Source organism: Tursiops truncatus, chromosome 15 (genome assembly GCF_011762595.2).
Source record: "Tursiops truncatus isolate mTurTru1 chromosome 15, mTurTru1.mat.Y, whole genome shotgun sequence".
NCBI lineage: Eukaryota > Metazoa > Chordata > Mammalia > Artiodactyla > Delphinidae > Tursiops > Tursiops truncatus.
The window spans coordinates 35,250,031-35,277,284 of record NC_047048.1 but is presented as its reverse complement, the minus strand read 5'-3'; the positions used below and the strand labels follow the sequence as shown (position 1 = coordinate 35,277,284).

Sequence of the window (27,254 nt, the reverse complement as noted above, 5' to 3'; positions counted from 1 at the left end):
CTTAGACCCGGTGCAACCAAATAAATAAATATTTTTTAAAAGAATATATATTATATATATATATTTAAAAATCAACATTCTAGGAATTTTCGCTAAGGAAGTAATCTGAAATATGTGCAGGTTTCTGTCCAAGGTTTTTAGTGGCAATACTGTTTACAACCTGAATGTCCGGGTGTTGGGAGGGAAACCTTATCCCCAGCCCCTGCTCTCCCCACCTCCCCAACCGCAGTCTATCTATGATAGAGCAGTGAGTAGGGCCCTGGGTGGCTGGGATCACCTAGCGTTGGCAGAAGACAGCAGTACCCAACCTTATTCCTCTATGCACCAGAGAGAGATGAAAATTAATATGCTTAATCTCGCCTTAATTTCTGGAGAGATCTTGGCCTTGGAAGTTTGTGGAACGGCAGAGAAAGTTAATTCCTATTTGTTACAGTGAGCATGTACTACTTCCATAATTAGAGTAGTTCAGCCGGGGCTCTGGAACGGCAGAGCCTGCCCATGGAGATGGTAGCTTGCGGCTCTCCCTGACCCAGCAGAGCCTGATTACCTCCCTATCACAGAAGCTGGGAAAGGGCTCTGCAGCTAAGGAGGCAGGAATTGAGGGTTTGTTTCCCTTCAAGAGCTCCACAGAGAACCACTCTTCTTGGCAGCTTGGAGCGTGGCTCGAATGCAGAAGTAGAGACTGATGACGCCTCCCACTGGTAGTGCCTGTAGATATCTCTCTGCTTGACCCATGGCCAGAGGGTAAAAACAGTCATGAGTAGGCAAGAGAAAAATAACAGTAAACTTGAAGAGACTTGGCAGCCAGAGGGAGAAGGAGCTGGCAGAACCCTCAGAATAGGCAGCTCTTGAGGAAATAGAACTTATGAAAGAGACAGATGGCAGCTCTACCCAAATACGATGACTGGAGGAGATTGGATTATAGCAAAACTTTCTGGAACTGAAAAGCATGTTTTGTTTTGTTTTGTTTTTAAATTTACATTCAGTAGGGACTTCCCTGGCAGTCCAGTGGTTAAGAATCCACGTTTCCACTGCAGGGGGCACAGGTTCGAACCCTGGTTGGGGAACTAAGATCCCGAATGCCGCATGGTGTGGTGTGGCCTAATTAATTAATTAACATTCAGTAGGTGAATTGAAGGAGAGGATGGTCATCATAAAGCCAGTGGTCTTTTAGATCAAGTGGAAGAAATATCTCAAAACACACCAAAAATAGAGAAAAACCAGGAAGCAAAGAGTTGGAGGAGCAATCAGTATTGAGCTCAGTGCTGATTAGACCTTTCCTGAACCAATTCCTGTGGTCAGGAGATGCCCCTTCCCACTTGCTGGGTTATCTGAGCCAGTCGCTGAGCCAAGGGAGAATGGGTTGAACTTAACGGGTTAGACCAAAGTAGGGACCATTTTGGGGTGGAGTCAATACCACCCACACAATGGGATAGAGTGGAATTTTTTTAAAGAAGACAACTACCTGGAATATCCCTTGTAGTAACACATGGTACCTGACTGAAACCATTGTCCTGAGGATAAATGAGATCCTGTGTAAGTTGCTTACACAGTGCCCAGCACATAGTAAACCCTGGGGGAATAGTTATTATTTTCTCATTTTTTTAGAAAGTGCTTTTAAAGTTTTAATGGATGTAGATGCCCTTCTCAGTTTTGACAATTCATCTTATTAGTGCTCTATGTAGAACCCTGGAAACAACAGAATGGTAACTCTGCTACACTTACAGAGTGCTTCATGCAAATTCTGATTCAGTCTTGTGAGGCTTGAGGTTCTGCATTTTAAACAAGCTCCCTGGTGATGCTCATGCTGCTGGACCACAAGACCACACTTTGAGTAACAAGGACCTGGGAAGGGTTTTGCCTTTCCTGTGTGATTGAAGGGGCTTACCACTGCCCCCATGTTCCATGGATGGGAACATGACGGAAGGCAAGAGAAAGGATGATGAAAACAAGCAATTTTCTTTTTGTAAAACCTCATCCTTTTAATTTAAAATTTTCAAACCTTCTGAGTATTTGAAAGAATAATGCAGTACACACCTATGTACCTTTCACCTAGCTTCACCAATTATTAATATTTAAGCAATTTCCTCTTAAGGGCATGCTTAAGAACTTAAGTTGTCCACATCACTTCCACTCTTGTCCATCGGTAAAAACTTTGGCATATAGCCTCACATTGCTGCAAGGGAGGGTAAGAAGTATAAGCTCAGCTTGACAGCTATTACCTGCTATAGGGGGTGCTGTTCTATTACTACAAGAGGATATGAGAAAGCAGTTGCTTTTTAAAAAGAAGGAAGATGGGACTTCCCTGGTGGTCCAGTGGTAAAGGATCTGTCTTCCAATGCAAGGAACGCAGGTTCAATCCCTGATCGGGGAACTAAGATCCCACATGCTGCAGGGCAACTAAGCCTGTGCCACAACTACTGAGCTTGCAGGCCTCAACGAGAGAGCCCATGTGCCGAAAACTACAGAGCCCACATGCTCTGAAGCCCACACGCCACAACTAGAGAGAGGGAGAGAAGAAAAAAAAACCCGCATGCCATAACTCGAGAGAAGCCTGCCTGCCACAGTGAAGAGCCTGCGTGCCCGCAATGAAAGATCCCACATGCTGCAACTGAGACGCGACACAACCAAAAATAAATAAGAAGGGAGAGGAGGAGGAGGAAGACAGTGGATACTAGGGGACAATTAGCCACCTCTAACACACTGACTCGCTGGATCTCCCAACCAGTTCTCTTCAAAGTGTATTCTGGAAAGACTGAAGCTAAATTTGCAGCCCATCTCTACAAAGTATGTAGGACTTCAAAGTATGCATTTTATACCCGCCTCACTGTTGATTGTTCTATCTTCATTTATATTAAAGCTTTTTTTTCAAGTTTGATTATAATAGTGACACACTAAATATAATTGTATAGAGTGCTTGAAATGCTCTGAGTGGACCCAAACACGTTTACCACAGCATCTTTGCTTACAATAGCATGTTTGCAGGACTTAAAACTGTAACTCTACCGAGTTGTAAATGATATTATGTTTTCATTTGCCTGTGATTTTTCAGCCTTTAAAAAATTAGGAACTTACAGAAACTGTTACAGAAAGGAAATACAAGTTGCTTTACACAAATCAAGATTCCATCAGTCACTAACATCATATTATGTAGACAATAGAATATCCTGGTTGTTTTACATCCCCTTGTTCCACTACTCTTGATCTATTTATACCAATTGCCTTTAAAACTTCTAATCTCTTTAGGTATATTTTCTTTGTCAAAATGTTAAAGAATATGCATTCAACATTTATGAAATAGTGTGATTTTATTTTATTATTTTAAAAATATATATTTATTATTTATTTGTTTTGACTGCGCCGGCTCTTCGTTGGCGGACTTCTTAGTTGCCGCATGCATGGGGGGGATCTAGTTTTCTGACCGGAGATCAAACCCAGGCCCCCTGCATTGGGAGCCCTGAGTCTTACCCACTGGACCACCAGGGAAGTCCTGATAGTGTGATTTTAGACTGTTTTAATCTGTGATAATGTTTATTCATTTGGATGTGAATTAAATCATTTTAGGGTTGATAATTTTAGCCTTCCGATTCCATTCTTTGCCCCTGTTACCACTGTAAGTTATTTGAAGGCAAAGAATAAATCTCTCCTTTAAAGTTAACATCAGAGTTTGCTCAACACGAGTCCCTTAGCAACAAAATTTGAGTTAGGTTTTGTGATGTAGTACCTCCTCTAACTTGAGGGCAACTGACCCCCGTCCATTTACACAGCGACAGCCTTAACTGCCTGTCTGCGGAAGCTGGACTCTGGCTGCCGGCCGACGTCCGGCGCTGGGCGCGGTGGCGCTGCTCTCCAGCTGCTGTCGGTCCTCCGATCACGCTTCCCTGGCTTGACAACCCTCCAGCTGCTGGAGATGGAAAAGCTCAAACCCTAAACCCGAACGAGGGGAGTTTTGGCCGGGAACTGGAGGGCTGTGAGCCTCCGGGTCTGCGCGGGGACGCTCAGCTGTGCCCGAAAAACCCGAGCCGGCCGGCTACCAACCGGACCGCGCCCCCGGCGTCCATACCCGCCAGGCTCGGGCAGTTCAAAGTTCGGCCGGGTCCAGAGGGATCTCGGACCCTCCGCTGGCTCTCAGAGCCTCGCCAGCCGCTAGCAGGCGCGCCCCCAGCCCCACCGCCAGCAGCCCAGCTTCTACTGTGTTCGGCTTCGCGCCAGGCCTGCCAGCTCCTAAGATGGCGGCGGCGGCGTCGAGAGGTGACGCCCCACGTGGGCTCCGGTGGCCAATAGGCTTTGGGCCTGCGCCGCCGGCCCGGAGCGGGAGGCGGAAGTGCTTCGGGCAGCAGCCTCCTTCCAGGCTGCGGCCCCTGCCGGTTACATAACTCGTTGCGGGCTGCGAGCGGCCCCACTTCCTGGCTCCCTGAGAACCGAGGATGCGCTGAGCCCCACAACGCCGTCCGCTGCCGCCGGCTCCCTCCCGAGGTGAGGTATCCCGGGCTCTGGCCTGCAGTGTGGCGCCGGACCCGGCCGGGGGCGGGGGTCGTTGAGAGGCAGGGAGCGCAGCTGGGGGGACGGCCGGGGTGCAGGGGGACCGAGGCGGCCCTGGCGGGGCGCGGAACTGCCCGTCCGTTCAAGGGAGGCCGGGGGCGCGGCCCACGCCAGTCGGAGCCCAGATCTTTCCGCGGTGTTTCGGGACGGCCTCAGAGCTCACGCTTCCCGGGGTGAGGAGGGAGCCGCGACCCCAGACTCCAGGGGTGCCGAGAGGCGCGATTCCGACCCTTTTGCCTAGGACGCCACCGTGCGAGGCCCCAGGACGAGTTGGTGGGGAAATTTGGAACCGCAGGGCAGCCTGCCCCTTACTACACTCTAGATCTCACGGGAGGTGCAGGGCCTGTCCTCTTCACAGTTGAGCGATTCGTCGCTGCCTCGCCCGGTCCTACCTCTGCTTTAGTACTTGTTGCACGGATTGTAGTTATTTGCCGACTTGTTTGCCCTCCCGTGAACTCCTGAAAGCCTGGGGCTCTTTCTTGGTCGTCTCCACATCTTACTCCTTCAGCTGTACATTTTGGTTAAGATAACTGATTCCTTACGTTTTTGGTAGTTTACAGACTGGCCATGCAGACCCCTACACCACCTCTGACCTCTTCTGCCCTGTCGGGCACTTCCCAAGGAATAGAGGGAATCTATAGCTTCTGTGGTTTGTGCCCCGGGAAGATTTTCAGGGAGGCTGAGCGCCTTCCCTAGACCACTAACAGCAAAGATCTGTGTGCCCAGCGGGTGACGGAGCCCAGGGCCTGGAGATGAGGAAAGGAGTTACTCTGCAATAAACATGGACACTGCCTGCTTCATTGGTCTGTTTTCATTCTGCCAAATGCTTGAGCCATGCCATTTTCTTACTAATTTGTCCTGAAGGAAAAGAATAACAGCCCCACAGGGTAATTCCCTGTGGTACCTGGAGTGGTTGTTAATCAGAGTCAGAACTGGAGAGAACATTGCTGGTTGCAGATATTTACCGGAGCATGGAAGGCAGAAAACTTCTAGTTAATGCTTAACTGACAACCGGGAAAATCACTGTGACTCCAGGTCATCTATAAAAATACCACATTCCATGTAGTACTTTGTGATGTATAGATAAGTCATAGAAGTTCTTTGGCCAGTAGTACTGGATTGTGAGGTGGGAAGAAGGGGAGTCTTGAACAACATTGAATTAAAAGGGGCTGGAGCAAAACAAATACTCTCTTACAAGAATCCCTGAATTGAGTTAAGCTCAGTTAGAGAAGAAGGGATTCCAGACCAGAAGAAACTCAAGGGTGGCTGAAGTATAAACGTCAGTCATTTAACAAATGGACAAAGTCAGTCATGGCTGTGCGCATAGGTCTTCATCTCCCTTGTTCCAGGATTTTGTACGTCACAATTAAAGTGCAAACTGGCCCTTTGAGAAAGCAGTGTGCGTGAGCTCCTTCTCCTTTGGGCCACAGTTTGCTGGAGTTCCATCTCACTGGGCTTGCAGACATGCTGGGTTTCTATAAAGATGGTTAAAACCTGTAAGTAACAAAGTCAAGGCATGGTGTCGTGTTCACAAGCCAGAATAAAAAATACAGACGCTTTTTTAAAAGGTCTGTGTGTGTCTTATTTTTAGCCTCTCCTGTTGTAACTTACAGTGACTTTATCACCATGTTTATTTTAACCGCACCCACTCTCAGACTTCAGATGTGACTTGTTGAGGTTGCTTGGCAACTTGGCCTCTGCCTGGGATGGAAGAAAATTCCTGGATGTTAGGAGATTGGAGAGGTAAAAGACACCCAGTAGAACTAAGAAGGTTGGTGCTGTCACTGCTCACCAGGTGCTCCACCCCACAGACTGTCCCAGCCTCAGTGGACCTGCTAGCAGCAGTTTGTCTTCTGGCAGCCCGAGGTATGTTTAGACCAGGTGGACACAGCATCCTTACTTGGCAGCAGCCACAGGGAACACAGTGTAAAGAAGAATCCTCAGAGCTCTGAGTGTGGGGCAGTGCATATCTTTGCTCTGCTAAAATGGCCCAGAGGTCTCTCCTTGTTGGTGACAGCTCTCCTACCTGAGTAGAAGGCTGGCTGCTTGTCAGGCCATGTCTTCTGTTAAATGGTGGCTCCTGCATCTCTACATCTTACTGCCAACACCTCCTTCCCTGACAACTCTTTCTGGAAGGAATCCACAAAGTCCTCATGGCTTTTCCACCTCAGTTCTTCGTTTGCAGAAAGCTAGATTGGGATATAGACTCTGTGTCGAAGCTGGTCCTGCTTCTGTCCATGTGCAGTGCTTTCAAGTAAAATGCTGATTTGTGAAATGATACTGGAACTCCTGGGTCTCATTCTGGCTAAGTCCAAATGTTGAATTTCATTCAATGAATATTTCTAAGTGTCTTTGATAACTCCAGGATCAGGCCTCCTTCCCTAAATATCATTCTTTTTAGGGTGACCTCTGATAGAGGCTGGCTGACAGGCTAGGTCAGGGTTATCTGAAGCCCAGATATCTTACACTGCTGATTAAAGAGAGGCCTATGTGTTTGAAAACCCAGTGAGCACATACATAGTAGGGTTGACGTTCCACTCTGAACCTGAAGGTGTTTGCTCAGTGCTTGTGGAGTGATGGGAAGGGGATCTGAGCAGGGAGCCAGGGCTTTCTGCAGGAAGTAGTTTGGGGTCTACATCAACAGTGGAACCAGTGCTCCATTGAGTGCCCCACTGCAGAGGCTGGCAGACACGTGACAGTCACCCCGAGGTGCCCACAACACTGAGCCTGGATGGTCAGGTGGAGGGGGAGTAACCACGCATGAGGGCCAGTCCGTAGTCCCTTCCTGTGGGCATCTCAGACTCCCCATCTCCTCACCTGAGGCCCACTTCCTGCTCAGGCAGGGCCTACATGGCAGGGAGGGGTCCCACACTCTGAATATTGATGGCGAGAACCACCTGTGAGTGTGACAACGTAGAGACTTTAAAATGTCTCTTCCAATTCATAGACTCTTAGTGCCAACGTTTAAGCCGCATACCCTTGGAATAGCACGGCATTTGTTCACTGGTACCAGAAGTAAACATTCTAAACCTTCTAATAAGATGCACAATTGTAAAGAAGCAAAGAGGAGCTGATTGTGGAAAGGGACACAGAACAAATGTTTGTTCCCTTTGCTTCCACAGGAAGACCAAGGAAAAGTATTTTGTCATCTTTAACAGACTACATTAAAAAAAGAAATTCTTCCCAGTTCTATTTCTTGTTGTTATTAGAAAGCAAATTGTGTTCCTCTTTTTTGTTTCCTGCATTCCTGAAATAGGGCAGCAAAGTATTTGGGCAGCAAAGTAATGAAATTTGAGCCCATCTTAAAAATAACTGAGAAGAAAGCAATTTCATTTGATAAAATAGTCTTTGGGTAATTGTCCCTTAGCTACTGAAAATGATTTTTATCTGGAAAATGTTAATACAACAATATTTCCATGGTTTCTGTAGCATTCAGTAGCTGTTTGCTACTTTTTTAAAAAATTTTTTATTTTTAGAAGATGACTCCTAACTAGTTGTAAGCTATTCAGAAGGTCTTGCTGGTCAGATATTTGCTGCTCTTTCTACTCTTACTGTCAAATTACAGTATTGCTTATCCTCTGGCCTCCCATTTTTACTTTTTTGTTGAAATATACACACTGCTTGACCAGCGGTCATGGCATGAGCGTACCAGTGCAACCACCACCTCAGAAGACCCCTTGGGCCTCTTACCAGGCAAGCCCTCTCCTATTTAAAAAGTTTATTTTCTTGTAGGAAACACAAGAAACTATTAACCGTCATTTTATTGGGACTGGGGTGAGGAGGGGATTTCAAGTTTTTGCTTCACTTTGTGTATGGATTCCTATTTTACCATGAACATGTGTTCATAGTAAAACATAGTTTTAAACAGCATTTAACAAAAGGAGAATGTTCTGTTTAAACCTTTCTTTTTAAAATGGCTGTCCTGAAACCTATGAATAGTTTTAAAAATTGATTTTTGTATGGCCACTAAATTTTCTTTTTAATAGTTGCACAGGAACTCTTTAAAATATTTTCACAAGTCTATTCGGCATCCTTATCCACAACTACCTCCTCTTTGCTTCATTACAAATGTGGGTCTGTGTTTAGAATGTTTATTTCTGGCATCAGTGCATAAATGCCATGCTGTTCCAAGGGTATTTGGCTTAAATGTTGGCACTAAGAGGGTCTCTTTGGGGGCAAAATGGGTAACCATTCTACTTATACTTTGAAGAGACATTGTAAAATTCCCAAGTTGTTACTAATTAAAACAGATTATTTTAATATAAAAGATCTGTTCATAATTTTCACGTACCACCTGGAAGTCTTGTTTTTTTCTGTTAATAAAAACAACCCAAGCTCATTGTTTTTTTTTTTTTTTTTTTTTTTTTGCGGTACGCGGGCCTCTCACTGTTGTGGCCTCTCCCGTTGCGGAGCACAGGCTCCGGACGCGCAGGCCCAGCGGCCATGGCTCACGGGCCCAGGCGCTCCGCGGCATGTGGGATCTTCCCGGACCGGGGCACGAACCCGTGTCCCCTGCATCGGCAGGCAGACTCTCAACCACTGCGCCACCAGGGAAGCCCTAAGCTCATTGTTTTTTTAAAAAAAAGCTCAAATGATACAGAAGCGAGTGATGTGGACACCAACGTCTGCCTTAATTCCAGAGGCAAATGCTGACTGGAGGTTGAATTACTTTTAAAAATAATTTTTGTTATAAAAGTTAACCTCGTGATCAAGTGTTAATTTATACCGAATTTGACCCACTTTCACATTTAATATCTTTTGGCTTCTGAAGGATCTTAAATGCAAACCCAGAGAAGTAGAGATTAAAATCAAACATCAAACAAAAAAACCCAGCAGAGTGAGATGGGAAAAGTGTAGAAAGGCCAGTGGTGGGGCTAGTTTGCTGCAGGGGCAGCGGTGAGGAGCAGGCAGGGTTTCTGAAGCCCGATGCCCCCTTTGCTGTGCTTTTCTCCTTCAAACTGAGCAGCCAGCGGTCCATTTCACCCACTACCCCAGACAGTGCTGAGGGCACCTGCAGCCGCCTGAGTTTTCTGTGGAAGAACTCACTCACTCTCAGTTGGGTTAGAGCCCTCAAGAGGGTCCAGTCTTGGGTGTCAATCAAGGATGTGTATTTAATTTTTGGCTGCACCCTGTGGCATGTGGAACTTCTGCGACCAGGGATCGAACCCATGCCCCCTGAAGTGGAAGTGCAGAGTTTTAACCTGTGGACCGCCAGGGAAGTCTAAGGATGTGTGTTTAATACATACATTTTACTACTATTAAATGCATACATTTACCACCATCAGCCCCAACCTAATATTTACAAGTGGTTTTTTTGTTGTTTGTTTTGTTTTTAAATCCAACTGGTTGACCCACTCCCTCGATCTGAACTGGGAATCAGCATTCTTGGCAACCCTGTCCCAGCTTGACCAAGATCCCCAATTGAAAAGCCACAGGGCAGCGGCACCTCTTGCCCAGCCATCCTGGTGGCCCGTCCAGCCCAGGTCCGGCTGTCTCCGCTTCGCGCTCTGACCGAGTCCGTGGGTGTGAACGTGCGGTGGGCAGCAGAGGTGCACCTGCACTTCGTTTCCGTTCCAGGAAGAGGAGACGTGCCCGAAGCTTTCAGGAGAGGGGACCTCAGGGTTTGCTCTTGGCTCCACATCTCTGGCCCCCAGTTCAGTGGCCCTTTTTCTCCCAGGTCACATTCTTGTCTCTGTTTTCCCTCTTTGTCCTTGTCTGTCCCCAAACCCGGACTATAGTTCCCCAATTCTGACCAAGTGAGGCCACAAAAGACGAACAGTCCTTTGGCCGCCCGTCGACTGCTGGGATGCTGGTCCTTAGAACAACCACAGGATTCTGCCTCTGCAAGGAGTCGGGGGGGGGGTGTCGCAGGTGGCATATGTGCACAGTGGTCCGAGGACATGCCCTCCACATCTGGTCATTTTACCATGGACATGAGGTTAAAAAGCAAAATGATGAAATAAAATTTAAAACAAAATAAGATCTGTCTCATCTTGGGATATGGTGTAAAGTTAAAGGGCAGAGCTCTGAAATGCAGGATGCCCTGAGCTGCGTAGTGCCCTTATCTCTGCCTTCTCATCCTCGAGAATCTGGTGATGGCCCAAGTTTCAACTGCGGGTCCCCAAGTTTGCCGGCCCCTGGCAGAGAACTTGGCACCTGGCAGTCGTGACCACCTTTTGCAGAGGGCTTACATCTCACTGCCTGGCAGGCGTTTTGCACGCTTCCTATGAGGACTTCCATCCCTGCTTTATAGCCCTCCCTGCGGCTCATAGCCCGCACATGGCAGGTGGCAGGACAGTGAATTTGAACCCAGATCTGGTGGCCTCAAAGCTTTGCTTAGCCCTGGACTCTGCTGCCTCCTGCTTCACAGGCCCTCTGAGAAATGTTGTGAATCAATGATCCTCTTGTTTGTTTGTGTCCCACGCACATGGGACGTTTCGGGCCTCAATATTTTGCCTCCCAGAACTCTTTGATTCGAGGAGGCAGAACAAATAAGAAAAACATGATCTTTTTTTTTTTGGGCTGTGTTAGGCCTTCGTTGCTGCGTGGGCTTTCTCTAGTTGCAGCGAGCCAGGGCTACTCTTCATTGAGGTGCGCAGGCTTCTCATTGCAGTGGCTTCTCTTGTCACGGAGCATGGGCTCTAGGCATGTGGGCTTCAGTAGTTGTGGCACGTGGGCTCAGAAGTTGTGGCTCGCGGTCTCTAGAGTGCAGGCTCAGTAGTTGTGTTGCACGGGCTTAGTTGCTCCACGGCATGTGGGGGTTTTCCCGGACCAGGGCTCGAACCCGTGTCCCCGGCATTGGCAGGTGGATTCTTAACCACTGTGCCACCAGGGAAGCCCAAGAAAAACATCTTGACTGAGGCAAGGGGGTGGATTCCCCACCTTTCCTGTGGCTGAGGGAGGAGAGCATCCCTTCCCACAGTTGTGTTAACCCCTCCCAGCCCAGCCTGGTGGACAGCACTTTTCCTGTTCATTGATGTGCAGTTTGCCTCAGAATTCCTCAAGCAAAAGAAGGGGTTTCTGAGAGTATTTAGGTAATAGTGCAGAAAAACACACACCTTCCTTCTCCCCTCAGTAGCTCCTCCAATAATCAGAGATGTCCAGTGATGCTTTTTGCTGTGACCCCAGTGCCTAGAGCAGGCCCTGGATTTTTAGTACAATTTTGGTAAACAAATGACTGAATGGATTCTCAGTGTGGAATGCGCGGGAGGTGATAGAAGCTTTGGCCCAAAAGAAAGCCAAAATGGGCTGTCCCTGGGACTGCTCCTGGACCACCTGTTGTCTTATTTTTAAATTGGGAAGTGTGCAGATGCACACAGTTGGTGACCCCAAAGGACACGTGGAACGTCACCGCCAGCCCGGTGGGTCACCTTTTGCCCCCTCTCAGTGTCGTCTGACGCCCCCAGCCACATTCTCATTTCTGTCGCCATCGGTTCCTTTAGCCAGTTTTAGAATTTCACACAAATGGAATCCTCCACTGTTATCAGTTCATGTTTGAAGGGATGTGTCTTAAATTGTGTGTGAGGAATACGTGGGCTCCCCTCTGGGCAAGATGAGGTGGGTTGTATGAGGGAGGCTCTTTGGAACTGGAGTGCTGGGTGTTTGTTTCTTTTCGCCTGTAAATTATTCATGTTCCTCCTACTCTGAGGCTTTGGAAGGAGCCCAGGCTGCTTTGGAGACGGCTTGCCCCACCACGAGCGGCTGCTCATTTGAACAGACAAGCTGTGCTGAGCGCTCAGTTTCCCTCACTTGACGTTCTGAGCCCTTCAGCCCATTTTACTGATGCGCAGGGCGGTGCCCTGTGTCCATCACTGGCTTATAGTTCCTTTTCTGCGTCATCCATCCTGAAGGCAAGAGCTTGGAGTCCATGGCTGTTGGATTTTTCAAGCTGATAGGCCTGGTGCCTGCAGAATTTCACACTCCTGAGGGCCCAGCGGTCTTTCATTCTTGTGCCATGGAGGAGTGTGTGCTAATCTTCCCTGTGCTTCGCTTGAGAAGACACCTGGAGTGCTGGGGACAGACCAGGGCGGTGCTTTGTCACAGGGTGCAGGGAGCTGAGGGCTCAAGAAGGGGATTGACGGAGATGTGAGCTGTAGTGAGTTTAGGGAGGTGACTCCTGAGGGAGGCTGCTGGGTTGCAGCGGGGGAGACTGTCAGTGCGTTGTCACCATGTGCTGGAGCAGAGGCCAGGCCTGAGGGGAGCTGGGGCAGGAGTAAAGCAAGAAGTGGCAGCAAATGTGGCAGTGCGGGCAGTTCCATTGAAGGGAGAGAAGGTGGTGGGAGGCTTGTCCAGGAGAGGGTGCGCGGTGTGCACTGGAGGGTATTTGTGCAAAAGAGAAGATTGAAAATGTTGGAGAAGGTGGTGCTTGGGTCAGGGAGGAAGGAGATGTGGAGCTGGGCCAGGGACTGGGGTGTCCCTTAGTGGCCACCTCATTTATCTTCCCAGCGACGGATAGGAGAACTGAAGCATGCAGCAGGACAGAGATGTCCCAGTGGACAGCAGAGCTGGGATTGACCCTGGGCATGGTGGCTCCAGCATCCCTGCAGGGTCTGGGAGCATGTGGAGGGCACAGAGTCCCGAGCACAAGTGGAGGGTGGCCTAGCCTCAGCAAGGAGAAAGGACCATTTTGAATCAACAGGAGTAAAAGAAAAGAAGGAAGGGGGCTTCCCTGGTGGCACAGTGGTTGGGGGTCCGCCTGCCAATGCAGGGGACACGGTTTCGAGCACTGGTCTGGGAGGATCCCATATGCCGCAGAGCGACTGGGCCCGTGTGCCACAATTACTGAAGCCCGCGCGCCTGGAGCCCGTGCTCTGCAGCGGGGGAGGCCACCGCAGTGAGAAGCTTGCGTGCCACACCGAAGATCCAACGCAGCCAAAAATGAATAAATAAAATAAAATAAATTTAATTTAAAAAAAAAAAGAAAAGAGGGAAGGGAAGGGGCAATGTGGTCATGGCTGGCCTGACCACTGGCAGTCTGCTGAGGTCAAGGTGGAGTCCAGAGCACTTCTCAAACCATTAAGATGATGGGAGCAGTTTTTAAAAGTTAAGTATGGCCTGTTTGGGACTGAGAAGCAGTGCCTTTGAAGGAGGGAGAGGCCCTGTGGACCTGGGGCATCAGGACACAGTCTGTAGAGGGGAGTGGTCTCCAGGAAACAGGGTTGTGTATGGCTTTCTTCACTGGTTGGGAGTGGAATGCACCGTGGGGATCTTGCTGGTGCCAGGAAACCCCTCCAAAAACTGGAACAATCCCATTCCAAGCTCCTAGGTTCTGAATCCCAGCATTTGGCAATGGGAGGGGGATGGAAGATGCTCCTGGGATGTTGGCTTTCACTCTATCCGTCTGGCTGAGCACTCAGAGGCGCTCGGGAAGTGTGGTCGGGGAGGGGATGCCTAGGTGATCAGGCACCACCTCCCCCCCAGCCACCACGTGGACTTCAGTACAGGAACCCGAGAGGTCATTTCAGCTCAGAAGGAAGTTGAGGCTTGCAGACAGCCCACAAGGACAAGGTTTGGGGAAGGAGAAAGGATGGACCGAGAGGTGAGCCGGTGGGTCCTTCATTGTCTTGGAGAATCCGGTTTCTGTCCCTCCTGGAATTGTTCCACTCACTGACCCCTAAAGGCCAAGGACAGGATGAAGACCCAGGAAATCTAGGGAGGACTCTCCCTGCAGTCCTGAACTATGCCTTCTCCCGTACAGCATGTCCCTGCTTTCATAGTATCGGCGTGTCTGTGTCTTTGTAGAGAAACATACAGAAAGGTGGCCTGTGCGGCTTTGGTGCCCGTCCACTAGCACCCCAGGCCTTAAGACATAGGGCTGACTCGGGGGCTGTGCTCAGGCTTCACCCACCGGCCTCTGTTCTCTAGTGAGTCTTCAGAATCCTTGTCTCTTAAGCCCTTAGGGTGGCCCATAGTGATAGGAGATTAGTTCCAGGCAGACAGGTGGGGTCCCCACAGGTGTCAGATGTCAGTCCCCAGCCTCTCCTGTAGCGGTGGACCAGCCACACCAACCTCCCACCTGTACCACCGCTGCCGCCTTGACCTCACCCTCCCTGGCACCATTCCTTTCTCTCTGGCACACGGGCGCCAGATTCTCCATTCCCCAAGCCTTCCTGCCCCCTTCTCCACTCCTGTTGGTTGGGCTGGGACAGATTAACACTATGACATGCTGCATTTTCCCTTAGTTAAATGTGACGTGTTTCTATTTTTAAATCAAGGCATCTAAAGAACTGGCCTTTGAAAACACGGAAGTACTTTTAATAGGGATGCACGAATCCACAAATAGCTGTGTGTCTTAGAGCCCAGTGTTTTTCTTGAAAGTTGAACAGGGAACAAATCCTGCCCCTTTGGTCGAGAGCATTATCCCAAGGGTACTATGGGGAAAATGTATAAATCCCAGGACATAAGAGATGGTCATTTATTATGAGTCTCTCTCTTTGCTATCAAGCCTCAATTTTTTAAATGTTTTAAAATCAACTTTATTGAAGTTTAATAGACATATGACAAAATGTACCCAATGAGTTTAATGTGTGTATATATGTGTGTGTGTACATATGTGTTTGTGTGTGTAACCACCACCATCAAGATACAAAACATTTCCATTCCCTCAGGAAGTGCCCACTCAGCCTCCTTGCAATCAGCCCCCTGCCGCAGGTACCAGAGGTCAAGGCCTTGCTTCCTGTGGCTCCGGGTGTCCTGTGTCTGCCTGTGACCACCCAGATCCAGGCTCTGCAGCTGGTTTTGTTGGTTGCCTGCACTTGTCCTGCCAGCTCCGGAGGAGAGACTGGTGAGAGTGAGCCGACGTATCCCGTCCTGTAGCTCCTTTCTGCGGGAGCTCAGAGCACATTTGCTGTTGGTTGAGAGAAGAGTGGGGCACAGCCAGTGAGACACCTGGAGCTCTGCCAGGGGTGGTGAGGGTGGGCAGGCATGTCACCCTGTTTCTCAGGCTGGCATCAGCCCATCAAACCCCAGACAAACCACCTGGAGCTGGTTTTCCAGGAAGAGGACGATGTGGAGTTTCCTGGTGCAGGTCAGGTATTGGAGCCGAAAGTTGATTTGAAATTCATCCGGTGATTTGTGCTTTGTGTTGACTTCCCAGACAGGGGCAAATCTGAGCCTGATCTTTCCTTTCTCAAAATCACCTAAGCAGCTTACCCCGTGAAAACCCATAGACAACACAGATGCACTTGGTTGAGCCTTGACAACTTTCTTTGGTCACTTCTTACACACTCCAAGCCAAAGACAGATTTTTTTTCTTTGAATATGAAATATTAAAATTGGCCCACATCTGGAGTAAGCTACCAGATTGGCCCTGGTGGGCTGGCGGCTCTTCCTCATCTCTGTGAGTCTGTGCCTCCCTCCAGCCTCCCTGACCTTCAGCCTCATCTTCCTCAGAGCACCCCCATCCCCAACCCTGGTGGGCCTGGCTCAGAGGCAGGGGCTGGGGGAGGTGGGGTGTGGACCAGCCCCACTGCAGGAGCCCCTCTCTGGTACCAGCTTGAGCCCCTGCAGTTTGACTTGCAGGCTGGAAAGTTTCTGATTCTTTCTGGAATCTACTGTGACTTCCTTCAGAAAGAATAGTTTTTATCCATTTCACCAAAGAAACGTTTACTCTCAAGATTGGGGCTGGTTTTTGTTTTCTTTTTTTTTTCCCATACACGGGCCCCTCTCACTGTTGTGGCCTCTCCTGTTTCTCCCGTGTCCACACGCGCTGGACACACAGGCTCAGCAGCCATGGCTCACGGGCCCAGCCGCTCCACGGCATGTGGGATCCTCCCGGACCGGGGCATGAACCCGTGTCCCCTGCATCGGCGGGCGGACTCTCAACCACTGCGCCGCCAGGGAAGCCCTTGTTTTCTTTTTAACAGCTTTATTGAGGTACAGTCCACCTACCATGAATTCACCCAAAGTGTACCATTCAGTGTTTTCAGTGTATTCACAGAGCTGTGCAGCCATCACCATGTTCAGTGTCAGAACATTTTCACCACTCCCAGAAGAAACCTACACCCTTAGCCATCACCCTCCAAGCCTCTCAACCCCACTCCCCACTGTAGGCAACCACTAATCTGCCTTCTGTCCCTATGGATTTGCCTGTTCTGGACACTTCATGGAAATGGAATCGTAAGGTGCAGTATGTGGCCCGTTATGTCCAGCCTCTCTCACTCAGCATCATGTTTGCCGTGTTCATTCACATTGTAGCACGTGTCAGTGCTAAATATTCACCGCATGGATGCACACATTGTATTGGTTCAGGCATCCATTGATGAACATTTGGGTTGCTTCCACGTTGGGGCTGTTTTTTGGTGAGCTCACAGTGGGCTCTAGCTTACACTCCTTTGCTCAATTTAGAGCAGGGGTTGTGCCATCACTGGAGTGTTGAGCAGAACGTGTATAGGGCATCCTGTTTGGCCACTCAGATTAGGCAGGTGGTGATGTATTGGGGCTTGTCCCCCAGGATTTTCCCTAAAGGCAGTTGCCACAGGGAGAGGGGGACGCCTGTCTCAGGAGCCTTCTCTGGAAAGACTGCACTGAAGGCCAGGCCTCGGCCTCAGATGGTGCGGGGTTGTCGACCGTCCCAAAGGCTCGAGGTTTTGACTGGGGTTTCCTGCGTTTCCCCACTCTTGGCCGCGAGGGAAGGAGAAGGGGCGCCAACTGGCCCCGTGGTTAAGACTTAGCCCCTCCGGCAGCTTCTAAAGCGGCACCCTTGTCCCCGGGTGTCTACACCCTCCTCTTTAAAACCACGGTGGAGTTTGGGGGTTGTTTAACTTGAGTCCCGGACGGTATTCCTGCCCCCGGAAATCTCCGAACCAGGCATCCAACCCTCCAGGGCTCCCGCGTGTGGCCAGTGGGCAGCCGCGGCCAGCAGGGAGTGCGCTGTGCTGTTCCCAGCGAGGGGTGTGCAGAGGTGGGGTGGCCACTGCAGGGTGGCCTCGTGCAGAATGGCAGAGGTACCTCCATCAGTCACCTGGGGAAGCTGCCATCCATGCCGGAAACTCAGCCTGTGGAGAAGTCTGGCAGGTTGATGGTTAATTTTAATTAGGAACATTTTCACACATACACCTGGTGTACCCGTCTTCCAATTCAATGGTTGTGAACATTTTGCCACTTTCGCTCCAGCTAAATTCAGCTCCAGAACATTCTGAATTTCACCCCTTTATGTCCAGCGTGCATCTCTTCAGGAATATGGACATTTCCTACACAACCACACTGCTGTTTTCATGCCAACAAGATTAGCAGCACTTCCGTGGGTGCTTTTAGAGGTTTTTTGTGGACTCTCTCCCTTTGTGGGGGAAAGAGGGTCACGTGTGCAGTGGGTTGTTTAGAAACCTCGCAGGAAGCAGTGCTTTGTTGTGGCAGCTGCGATGTGTTGGGCCTCGTTCTGCTCCTGGAACTGTACAGTCTGGGATGACCGTGAAGCCACGTCCTGGCTGTGACTGCCAGGATGTATTCTGGACAGAGATGACTCATAAAACTCAAGAGTTGCCATTTTTGGTCGACAGTCCATTTCCCAAGAGGTGGCCGGCCTGAGGTCCCTGAGGTCACATTGACCAGAGCGTCCTGGGCACCATTGGTGGTGGGGGTTGCTGCTGAGCAGTGGACCAGCCAAGCTGTTCATGAGAGATGGAGCTGGACAGCATCTTTGGTTTCTGAAAGTGTGTCCCAACAACAAGAAAAACACAGGCAATGTGGGAAGGTCAGATTTGCCAAGTCTGGGAGGATTTTTTTGTTGTTTGGTTGGAGTTTTGGTTTTGTTTTGTGTTTGGAGCCGAGAACTCAGCCCAGAAGCTGTGGCTACCCTTTCTCCAGAAGCCTCTCACGTTAATGTCTGTGATGGCCTGGTCCCTGGTCCTGTCATCTGAAAACAAGGACGTGGGCGGCTGTCTCTGCCCTGCGTGAGTGGGCTCTCAGAGGTCCCCTCTGAGTGACGAGTCTTCTCAAGAAGGGTGCCTGTTGGGATCCACCAGGCCTCAGGCAGGAGCTCACCTGCTTCTTGTCCTGATGAGCTTCCCTTCACGCTGCCAGGGGGTCACAGGAGGGGCCCCACCTGGCAGACCCCACGTGGGCAGTGTGTGCAGCGCGCAGGTGCTGGCTGGAAACACGGAGGAGGAAGAGAGAGCAGGTCCCCTCTCATCTCGGCTCTCAAGCCGTGCTGTGCAGAGGGACCTGTCAAGGTGGCATGGACCTTACCCTGCAGGGTCTGGCGAGAGCTGGAGAGACAGAACCCGATGTGGGCACAGAGCCATGGAGCTCCTGTAGTACCTCCTCTGCCTCCCCGCCCACCCCATGTCTGCTTCAAGGTCACCAAGGTCACCATGTTTCCAGCCCCGTGGACCTGACCTTTAAAGCCCCCACCCCAGCTAGTCCGTGTCAGACTGGCTGGTGCCATGAAGGGGAAGGGGGACGGCGGCAGACCTGTCATTGCCCAGCCTACCCTTGGCCATCCCTCAAAGGAACCCTTCTTGCTGGACAGAGCCTACTGGGGTCATGTCCAAGTCTGAGACTGAGCAGCTGCCCCACTGGCCCTGTGGTCAAGCCTCAGGGTGGATTCGGCCCCTGGCAGGTGGCAGGTTAGGACATGGCCTTCCCGGGGACCCTCATGGAAATGCCTGTGTTTCATGGGAACCAATCAGGAGCAGGGTCAGGACAGCAGGAGGGCACTGCACTTGGGCTCCCTTTGACCTTTGGTCATTGCCTGGACTCTCACGGTGCCCATTCACAGAACTGTGGTTTCTAGAGTCAGTTTAGGTAACTTCAGGCTACCCTTTGCCCCAACTCCGATGTTTAGTATGAAAAATTTCAAATATGTAGAAAAATTGAATGTGTGACCAGTAAGTTCCTATTTTATATCAACCTGCCACTCAGGTCCAACCGCTAATAGCGTTTTGTCACATTTGCATTCTAAGCAGTTGAAAAATGTTTGAACTGTTTAGTTTTAGACCTCATGATACCTCACTCCAAAGTATTTCAGCAATGCATCTCCTAAGACTTTCTGCATAAGCACTGTACCCTCCACATCTAAGTCAGTTAATTACAGTTTCATGATAATTTCATCATAAATTCATCATCTACTGTCCAGCCAATATTTAAGTTTCTCCAAAATGTTGTTTGACTTTTTATATTTCCCAGGAAGAGTTTACACGTCGCATTTGGTTGTAGGTCTCCTTGTCTTTTTTAGTCTATTTTTTTAATGACATTGACTTTTTTTATTAATAAATTTATTTATTTTTTGGCTGTGTTGGGTCTTCGTTGCTGGGTGCGGGCTTTCTCTAGTTGCAGCGAGCGGGGGGCTACTATTCGTTGTGGTGCGTGGGCTTCTCATTGCGGTGGCTTCTCTTGTTGCAGAGCACGGGCTCTAGGCACATGGGTTTCAGTAGTTGTGGCTCGCGGGCTCATTAGTTGTGGTGCGTGGGCTCTAGAGCGCGAGCCCTAGAGTGCAGGCTCGGTAGTTGTGGTGCACGGGTTTAGTTGCTCCGCGGCATGTGGGATCTTCCCGGACCAGGGATCGAACCTGTGTACCCTGTATTGTCAGGCAGATTTCTTAACCAGTGCACCACCAGGGAGGTCCCTAAATGACATTGACTTTTTGACGAGACCAGGCCAGTTGTCTTGTAGAATTCTACCCGTTCCGTGTGTGTCAGATGTCATGGTGCCCGGGTGCCAAGTGTTACCTGCAGTTGTGAAGTTAGGCCTGGAGGCTTGATTGGCTTCAGGCCTAGCATTGTAGGTAGGAACCTTGAGGGCTTTGTGTATTTCACAGGAGGCACTGGAGGCTGGCCTCCATCCCTGGGGGACGTGGGACTGCAGGATCTCAGGGGTGTGAGGTTAGGCTTTTCCTTGGCGATCGCTGAGTCCTGGGGGTGGAGGTGCTTTGTCAGAGTCCACCCATGGCCTTGCTACCTGGACTGAATGTAGCTTCCTGATTTAATCGTTGCAACTCGTGGCCCCTGTCTTGAACTTTTGGCATGTCTTGAAGTCCTTCTGTGCGCACATAGGGGAGGAGAAATGGCCCACCCAGCAAGTGCCACTCTAAATCCAGCAGTCTCTGGGGCTGCTGAGCCCTGGGTCGTTTGTTGGCAGCCACTGGCCCAGGCTGGGAGGAGTTGGGGCTGGCAGGGCCATGTGTCTCCCCAGTGGAAAAACAGCAGGTGTGAGGGAGACGTGAGAACCTCTGGGCAGAAGTAGGGCTGGTGTGGGTGCTCAGCAGGCAGCTCAGAGGGACCAAGAGAAGAGAGAACACAGACCAGAGTTGGGCTGCCCTCTGTGGGGCTCAGGAGTATCCCATGTGAGCAGCGAGGCGACCCTGGGTCCCCATCCTCCCAGGCCTTCCCGATCCTTGGTTTCCTGCCCTGCAGGGACGGTGGAGGTGGGGGTGTGCCTGTGATGCCTAGTGCAGGGAGTGTTGTGAGGGGAGGAACACTCCATCAGGGGGACGGTGCGAGCTTTCCCACCTTGCTTGCCTCACAGGTTATATGAGGAGGAGGAGGCGGCAGCGTGGGTGCGGCTGCCTCCTGACACCTCCCTCCCTGCAGGTGTGAATGACAGAGGTGGTGCCATCCAGCTCCCTCAGCGAGGTCAGCCTGCGTCTCCTCTGCCACGATGACATAGACACCGTGAAGCACCTGTGCGGCGACTGGTTCCCCATCGAGTAAGTTGAGCAGTGTCCCCAGCTGTGGCTTGGGGGATGGGGAATGGCAGGGGGGATGTGCACAGAGCTGCGGGTGCCAAAGCTGAAAGGCTTGCTGTGAAGGCGCCGTGGTGGCCCAGAGTGACCTCGCCTGTCGGGGCCCCGGGCCCTGCTCCCTGACTACCACCAGGCTCTTTGCACCTCATTATGTTCCTAGAGATCCCCGAAAGGGCTTGACTGAGAATCTTTAGTTACAAAGATGTTCCATGCAGTGCTACTTACAATATTCAGAAAATTGAGAAGCTACTTAAGTATCTTAACAGAAAGGAAGTGGTTACATACATCGGGGTATATGTATGCAAAAGTATAATGTTATTCTGCCGGGGGAAAAAAAACCTGTCCTAGAGGTATATATGTTGACTAGGAGAGTTTTTTTATGAGATATTAAGTGGAAAAAGCAGACTAGAAAGCAGTATGTACCACAATCCCCCTTTTGTTTAAGAACACATACAAGATAAAAGCTGAGGAGGATATGTACCTCGTAGCAAATGTGTTCGGTAGTTCGTGTGGGTGGATGATTAACATCCACAAGTTTGTCTGGTTTTGCTTGTCTGTACTTCCTACGTTTTTCTGTAATATGCACATAGAGCTTGTAGTGATAAAAATAGTGCAAACTTTTAAAAATTAAAAATAAACAAGGTCCTGCCAATCATCACATTTCCGTGAGCCTTAGCCTCAGACGTGTTTAACCTGCTGCCGGCAGGAGGGGAGGGATTCCCTTACGTCCCTGATGGGAATGTGAATTGTCACCTTCTGGGGCCACGGGCTAGCGGTGGCTTCATAGGTTAGAAAATAAATGTCATCCCAGCAGTCCCACCGCTGGAAAGTAATCCAGTAAGTCCGAGGTTAGACCCCGCTGAGGGTGACCTGGGGCAGGTAGAGCCTCACCAGCCAGAGCCTCTGTGCCTCTGAGTAGTCCGACCTGCTTGCCTCTCCTTGCAGCTTCCTGGGCCTGAGGCCTCAGGTTCCAAAGATGAGGGAGAGAACTTCAGTCCCATCAGACCATGTGGTGGCAGCTCCCCTCCTGGCTGCCGCGCCACCCGGCACTGCTGCGGTTAGAAGGCGGGAGTGTGATGAGGACCAGGAGAGGAGCCTGGGTGATGCTCAGGTTCTATGGAACCTTCCAGTGGGTGGGTGGTGGCCTCTACAGTGCAGACCCGAGTAGAGCACCTCTCTGTGTCGCCAGGAGGGTCTGAGACCCTCCTCCAGCTCTTGGTCTCATGAAAGGCATCCTGGGCTAACCCGCTGTGTCCGTTAGGAAACAAACCCAGACACCCTCCTGACCGAGCCTCCTTGGCTGTGGCTGAGTCTGCCTTTTCATCACTGCATCACTGTTCTTTTCCCTGCTCCCCTCGGACGGCACTTGGTGAGCAGCCCCAGTGACCCTGGATACACCTTGCCCTTGAGGCCCAGTCCCTGAAACTCAAATGCCACTCTGCAGCAAACCTGGCTCTCCCCACACCACTTCCCCCAGTCTTGAAAAAGTCTCACAGAATTCTTGGAAATCACCCAAGTGTCCACGGGCTGCGGGGGTCATCAATCTTAACTCATCCACCTGACCCCCCAGGCACTGCTCTCGAGGGGACAGCATCATCAGAGCTTTTCCCCTCTTGTCTCTGTGTCTTGTAAGATCGTTTTCCTATCAAATTTCCAGTCCTGTCTGGACAGATAACCGCTTTCAGAAGATGATACTCTGAGAGTGATACACTTCGGTGGAGACTGAGCGATGGGCAGACCCCTCGTCAACCCTGAGTGGTGGACAGAGCAGCCTAGGGTCCCCTGTGGTTCAACTCTCTGAAGCACGACGGGGGTTGGACTTGACCTGGCCAGTTCATCTGAGTTTGTCTCCTCTTCAGGTACCCAGACTCATGGTATCGTGATATCACCTCCAACAAGAAGTTCTTTTCCCTTGCCGCAACCTACAGGGGCGCCATCGTGGGAATGATCGTAGCTGAAATAAAAAGTAGGACCAAGATACACAAGGAGGTGAGTGTATGCGGCAATGACTTGGCAGTCGGTGCCTCTGGACAGGACTGTGGGGCCTTGTGACACAGTCACGCTGCCTGCTCTGGCCCTTTCTCTTGGGAGCCCAGACAGCGTGTGAGATTCGTACCTGGTTGGTTTCTTTCTGTGTGTTCATGACACAGTCGTATATGCATTAAGTAACATGACCACAGGCTTCACAATGACAGCCCTTTTGAAGTAGGGAGGCGGGTAAACGGTACACTGGCCTTTCTGCGGGCTTCGAGTCACAAGAGCAGGAAGGATGCTTACCTCCCTGAGACCGATGACAAGCCCACCTGTGTCCAGGCTAACTGTGGTGTGGAGGGTGGGGCGGGGATTGGGGAGCCGACCCACTCCCAGCACGTGGGAGCCACTCAGTGAGCAGTGGACGGGACACAAAGACCAAGTCGCCAAGTGTCCTTTTCATTGGGTAGAGAAAACCATACACATGGCAGATCCTTCTAGTTCTTTGTGAGGTAGAAGAAATAAGAACCGTGTGCTGGTCGGATTCATGACACTCCCGGTCCAAAATTGCATCTCCGGAACCAAGAGACCCATGTGGGGCGGTGTGTCACTTGGCCTGGCCCTGGCAGCGGAGAGTGGTGGAGGGAACCACTGTCCACCCTACCCCCCGCCTCCCCCTTTACTGTGAGATCACCTGGGGCTGTGTAGGATCCCTAGTTAAAACATTCACACTCTTTTGGGCTGTCTTGTCTCTTGGCGGGTGGACTGTCACGTGCTGAGGGCCCGCTGAGCGGTTCCTTCTTCCCGCTATGACTTCACTCGTCTGGCATCCCTGACCCTCCTTGTCTGGTCTACCACCCACCCCAAGAGAAGCGATTTTTTTGTGTGCTCTTACATCTGCAGTTTCTCGCAGAAGGGCCCACACCCTCTTGTTTCCATGGGGGTGGAGGTGACCCTCTATTGTCTTCTGTTCCCTCTGCCCCAGTGTCCCCCCAGGTGTCATGGCTGGGATGTTGGCAAGTGAGCTGTGTCCTACAGTGGGACCAGGGCCTCCACTGCTGACGCGACTGTTTCTGACTTTCTCTTTAGGATGGAGATATTCTAGCCTCCAGCTTCTCTGTTGACACGCAGGTTGCGTACATCCTAAGCCTGGGAGTAGTGAAGGAATTCAGAAAGCACGGCATAGGTAAGAGTGGCAGAGCTCATAAACCACCACCACCAACTCGCCCCCCCCCCCCCGCCCCGTTCTGACGATTGTCTCTCATAAATACCCCTCAGTCTCTTCCTCCATCCCTGTCCCTCTGTCTGGGGCCAGACCTTCATCCTTCTCCCCTTCCAACAAGACCCATGGCCCCACCCACTCCCTTGGCCTTCAGCCTGTCCTCTTTCCATACAACACCAGGTCTTTCTGCCGTGGCCTCCTTCCCAAATCTGACAAGATCAGATAAATAACCGCTCCCGAATGTCCTCATTTGGGAATGGGCACCCCTTATCGTGCCTCTCACCACACACACAGCTTATGTCTGATCCCAAGATATATATTTTTTTAATATCTTTATTGGAGTATGATTGCTTTACAATGTTGTGTTAATTTCTATCATACAACAAAGTGAATCAGCTGTAAGTATGCATATATCCCCATATCCCCTCCTTCTTGGTCTCCCTCCTGTCCTCCCTATCCCACCCCTCTAGGTGGTCACAAAGCATCGAGCTGATCTCCCTGTGCTATGCAGCAGCTTCCCACTAGCCATCCATTTTACATTTGGTAGTGTATATATGTCAGTGCTACTGTCTCACTTCGTCCCAGCTTCCCCTTCCCTGCTGTGTCCTCAAGTCCATTCTCTACGTCTGTGTCTTTATTCCTGCCCTGCCACTAGGTTCATCAGTACCGTTTTCCTAGATTCCATATATGTGCTTTAACATATATGGTATTCTTTTTTCTCTTTCTGACTTACTTCACTCTGTGTGACAGAGACCCAAGGTATTCTTGATTAAGAGTAGAAAACATAATTGAAAAATAGTGCTAGCCACCATTTATCGGGTGCCCGCCACACCTGGGGTGCCGGGCTGCCCGCATGACTCCAAATTCCCATCCCACTCAGCCACACAGCCAGTGAGTGGCAGAGTCTTCATTTGTGTCTGTTCCACATTTTCCTGGGCTCAGGTTTACACTTCATTGTCTAAAAAGATCAGTGAGTCTCTGTTGTGGGTTCAGCCCCTGGGAGGGAACTAGCAGGCTGGCATCCGCGGTTCCAGATGCCTCAGGGCCTCAGGTGACAAGCCCCATCGAGCCATGAGATGTTAGGGACTTCCATAGTGGTTGGTTATGGGAGGTCGGTCTTCAGTCCAAAAGCAGAGAGATCTGTAGAGACCTCTGCAAAGATGACTTCCTTGTCTGCCTCACGCTTCCTTCCCACTTGCCCTGCACCTCTTCCTCCGCAGGTTCCCTATTACTTGAGAGTTTAAAAGATCACATATCAACCACCGCCCAGGACCACTGCAAAGCCATCTACCTGCACGTCCTCACTACCAACAATACGGCTATAAACTTCTACGAAAACAGAGACTTCAAGCAGCATCACTATCTCCCCTATTACTATTCCATCCGAGGGGTCCTCAAAGATGGCTTCACCTATGTCCTCTACATCAACGGTGGCCACCCTCCCTGGACCATCCTATATCCTTTCTCTTTCGGGGGTGAGGTATTGTGGCTTCCTAGCAGGGCCCGTGTGCCAGCTGGAGCTGTGGTTGCCTTCACGTGGTATCCACAAGGCCAAGCTCATGGGACCAGATATTGTTGTGGGCAGGTCTGGCTGGCACATCTTGGGAAATGACAGCCTGGGTGTGGACATTGGGAAAGCAGGCCAGCTCTGGCACTCGGCGCTCGCTGGACGTTAGACTGGTGTGAGGGGAGGGTGTTCAGCCTCCTGGACTAAGATCCATCCATCCATCAAGTATCGAATGAGAGCCTCCTGTTCCCCCAGGTGCGTGGGGGATACAACAGTGAACGAAACAGCCAGAAGCCCCGGCTCTCATGGGGCTGTGTGCTGGTGGGGGAGAAGACAAGCAAGTGAGGTGAAACGAACTGTTTGCTGTTTTTGAACACTTGGGTTCAAACCTTCTTTGCTGGGTGCGTGACCCAGAGGTGTGTCCCTGCCCTGCTCCCTCCTCTTTAACTCTCTCTGGCCCTTGACAGGTTCGGTGGAGGCCAGGAGACTTCCTGATAGTCATAGGGTGTGAACCCCAAAATACTGTGTGTATGTGAGAGAGAGAAGTTAAATTAATGAGTCCAGGATTTATCCATTTCACAGGGAAATAAACAAGAAAGACAAGGGCGGCCCAAAAGCCTGCAGGCCTAGCTCCTGTGAAGATGGGTCTCTGTGGGTGTCCACGGGGTCAGGACTGCTGACCCCTCCTCATCACAGGGACAGGGCCCTGCCAGTCTGAGGACTGAGCGTAGGGGAGAACTAGGAACACTTGCTCTTCCAGACCCCTCCCCCAGCACCCAGTCCTGTCCAGCCTTAGTCTGGGTGTCCAGGTGCCTGGGGCCTCACCCAGAAGGTCCCTTGTACCCAGGCTGTGCCCTGCATTATTTTGTGCAGCAGAGCCCCCTCCATCTGATGAGGCTTTCCAGCCCTGCAGAGGCTGAGCAGGCTCTTGGCCTCCTGCAAGAGTGGCATGCTGTCTGCATGCGGCCCCCATGGTCACCGTGCTGACAGTGCCGCCCTGGGGCAGTTGGGCAGGCAAGTCGGAATCTTCCTTAACAGAGCTGCACGGACTACATCCAGCACCTGGGCTCTGCGCTAGCAAACCTGAGCCCCTGTTCCATCCCGCACAGGATCTACCGCCAGGCCCACAACCTGCTCTGCAGCTTCCTGCCATGGTCAAGCATCTCCACCAAGGGCGGCATCGAGTACAGCCGGACCATGTGACGCCAGCCGGGCAGTCTCTGCCAGGCCCCACCCCTCGGCACCCTGTGGAAACCACCTTCCCGGCCATCTGACTTCTGCTGTCCTCTGCAGAGGAGCCGGTGGGCACCTGCCGGGCCCGTCGGCCTGCCCCA

At 50.9% G+C, this 27,254-nt stretch overlaps 1 protein-coding gene across 3 annotated transcripts in view; it reads left to right on the top strand.

Annotated features, from left to right (window-relative positions):
- Window positions 1-27,254, top strand: part of NAA60 (N-alpha-acetyltransferase 60, NatF catalytic subunit) — a 38,585-nt gene extending 11,331 nt beyond the window's left edge. The window contains exons 1-6 of one of the 3 annotated variants that reach the window (XM_033839340.2): window positions 4,307-4,476; window positions 21,069-21,184; window positions 23,080-23,209; window positions 24,281-24,377; window positions 25,634-25,868; window positions 26,967-27,254. In XM_033839340.2, the coding sequence (XP_033695231.1) occupies window positions 21,075-21,184; window positions 23,080-23,209; window positions 24,281-24,377; window positions 25,634-25,868; window positions 26,967-27,123 (729 nt within the window). In that variant the 5' untranslated portion in view covers window positions 4,307-4,476; window positions 21,069-21,074 and the 3' untranslated portion in view covers window positions 27,124-27,254. Of the gene's footprint in view, window positions 1-4,303; window positions 4,477-21,003; window positions 21,185-23,079; window positions 23,210-24,280; window positions 24,378-25,633; window positions 26,889-26,966 lie in introns of those variants that run through there. The other 2 variants (XM_033839339.2, XM_073793271.1) reach the window with 2 other exon arrangements.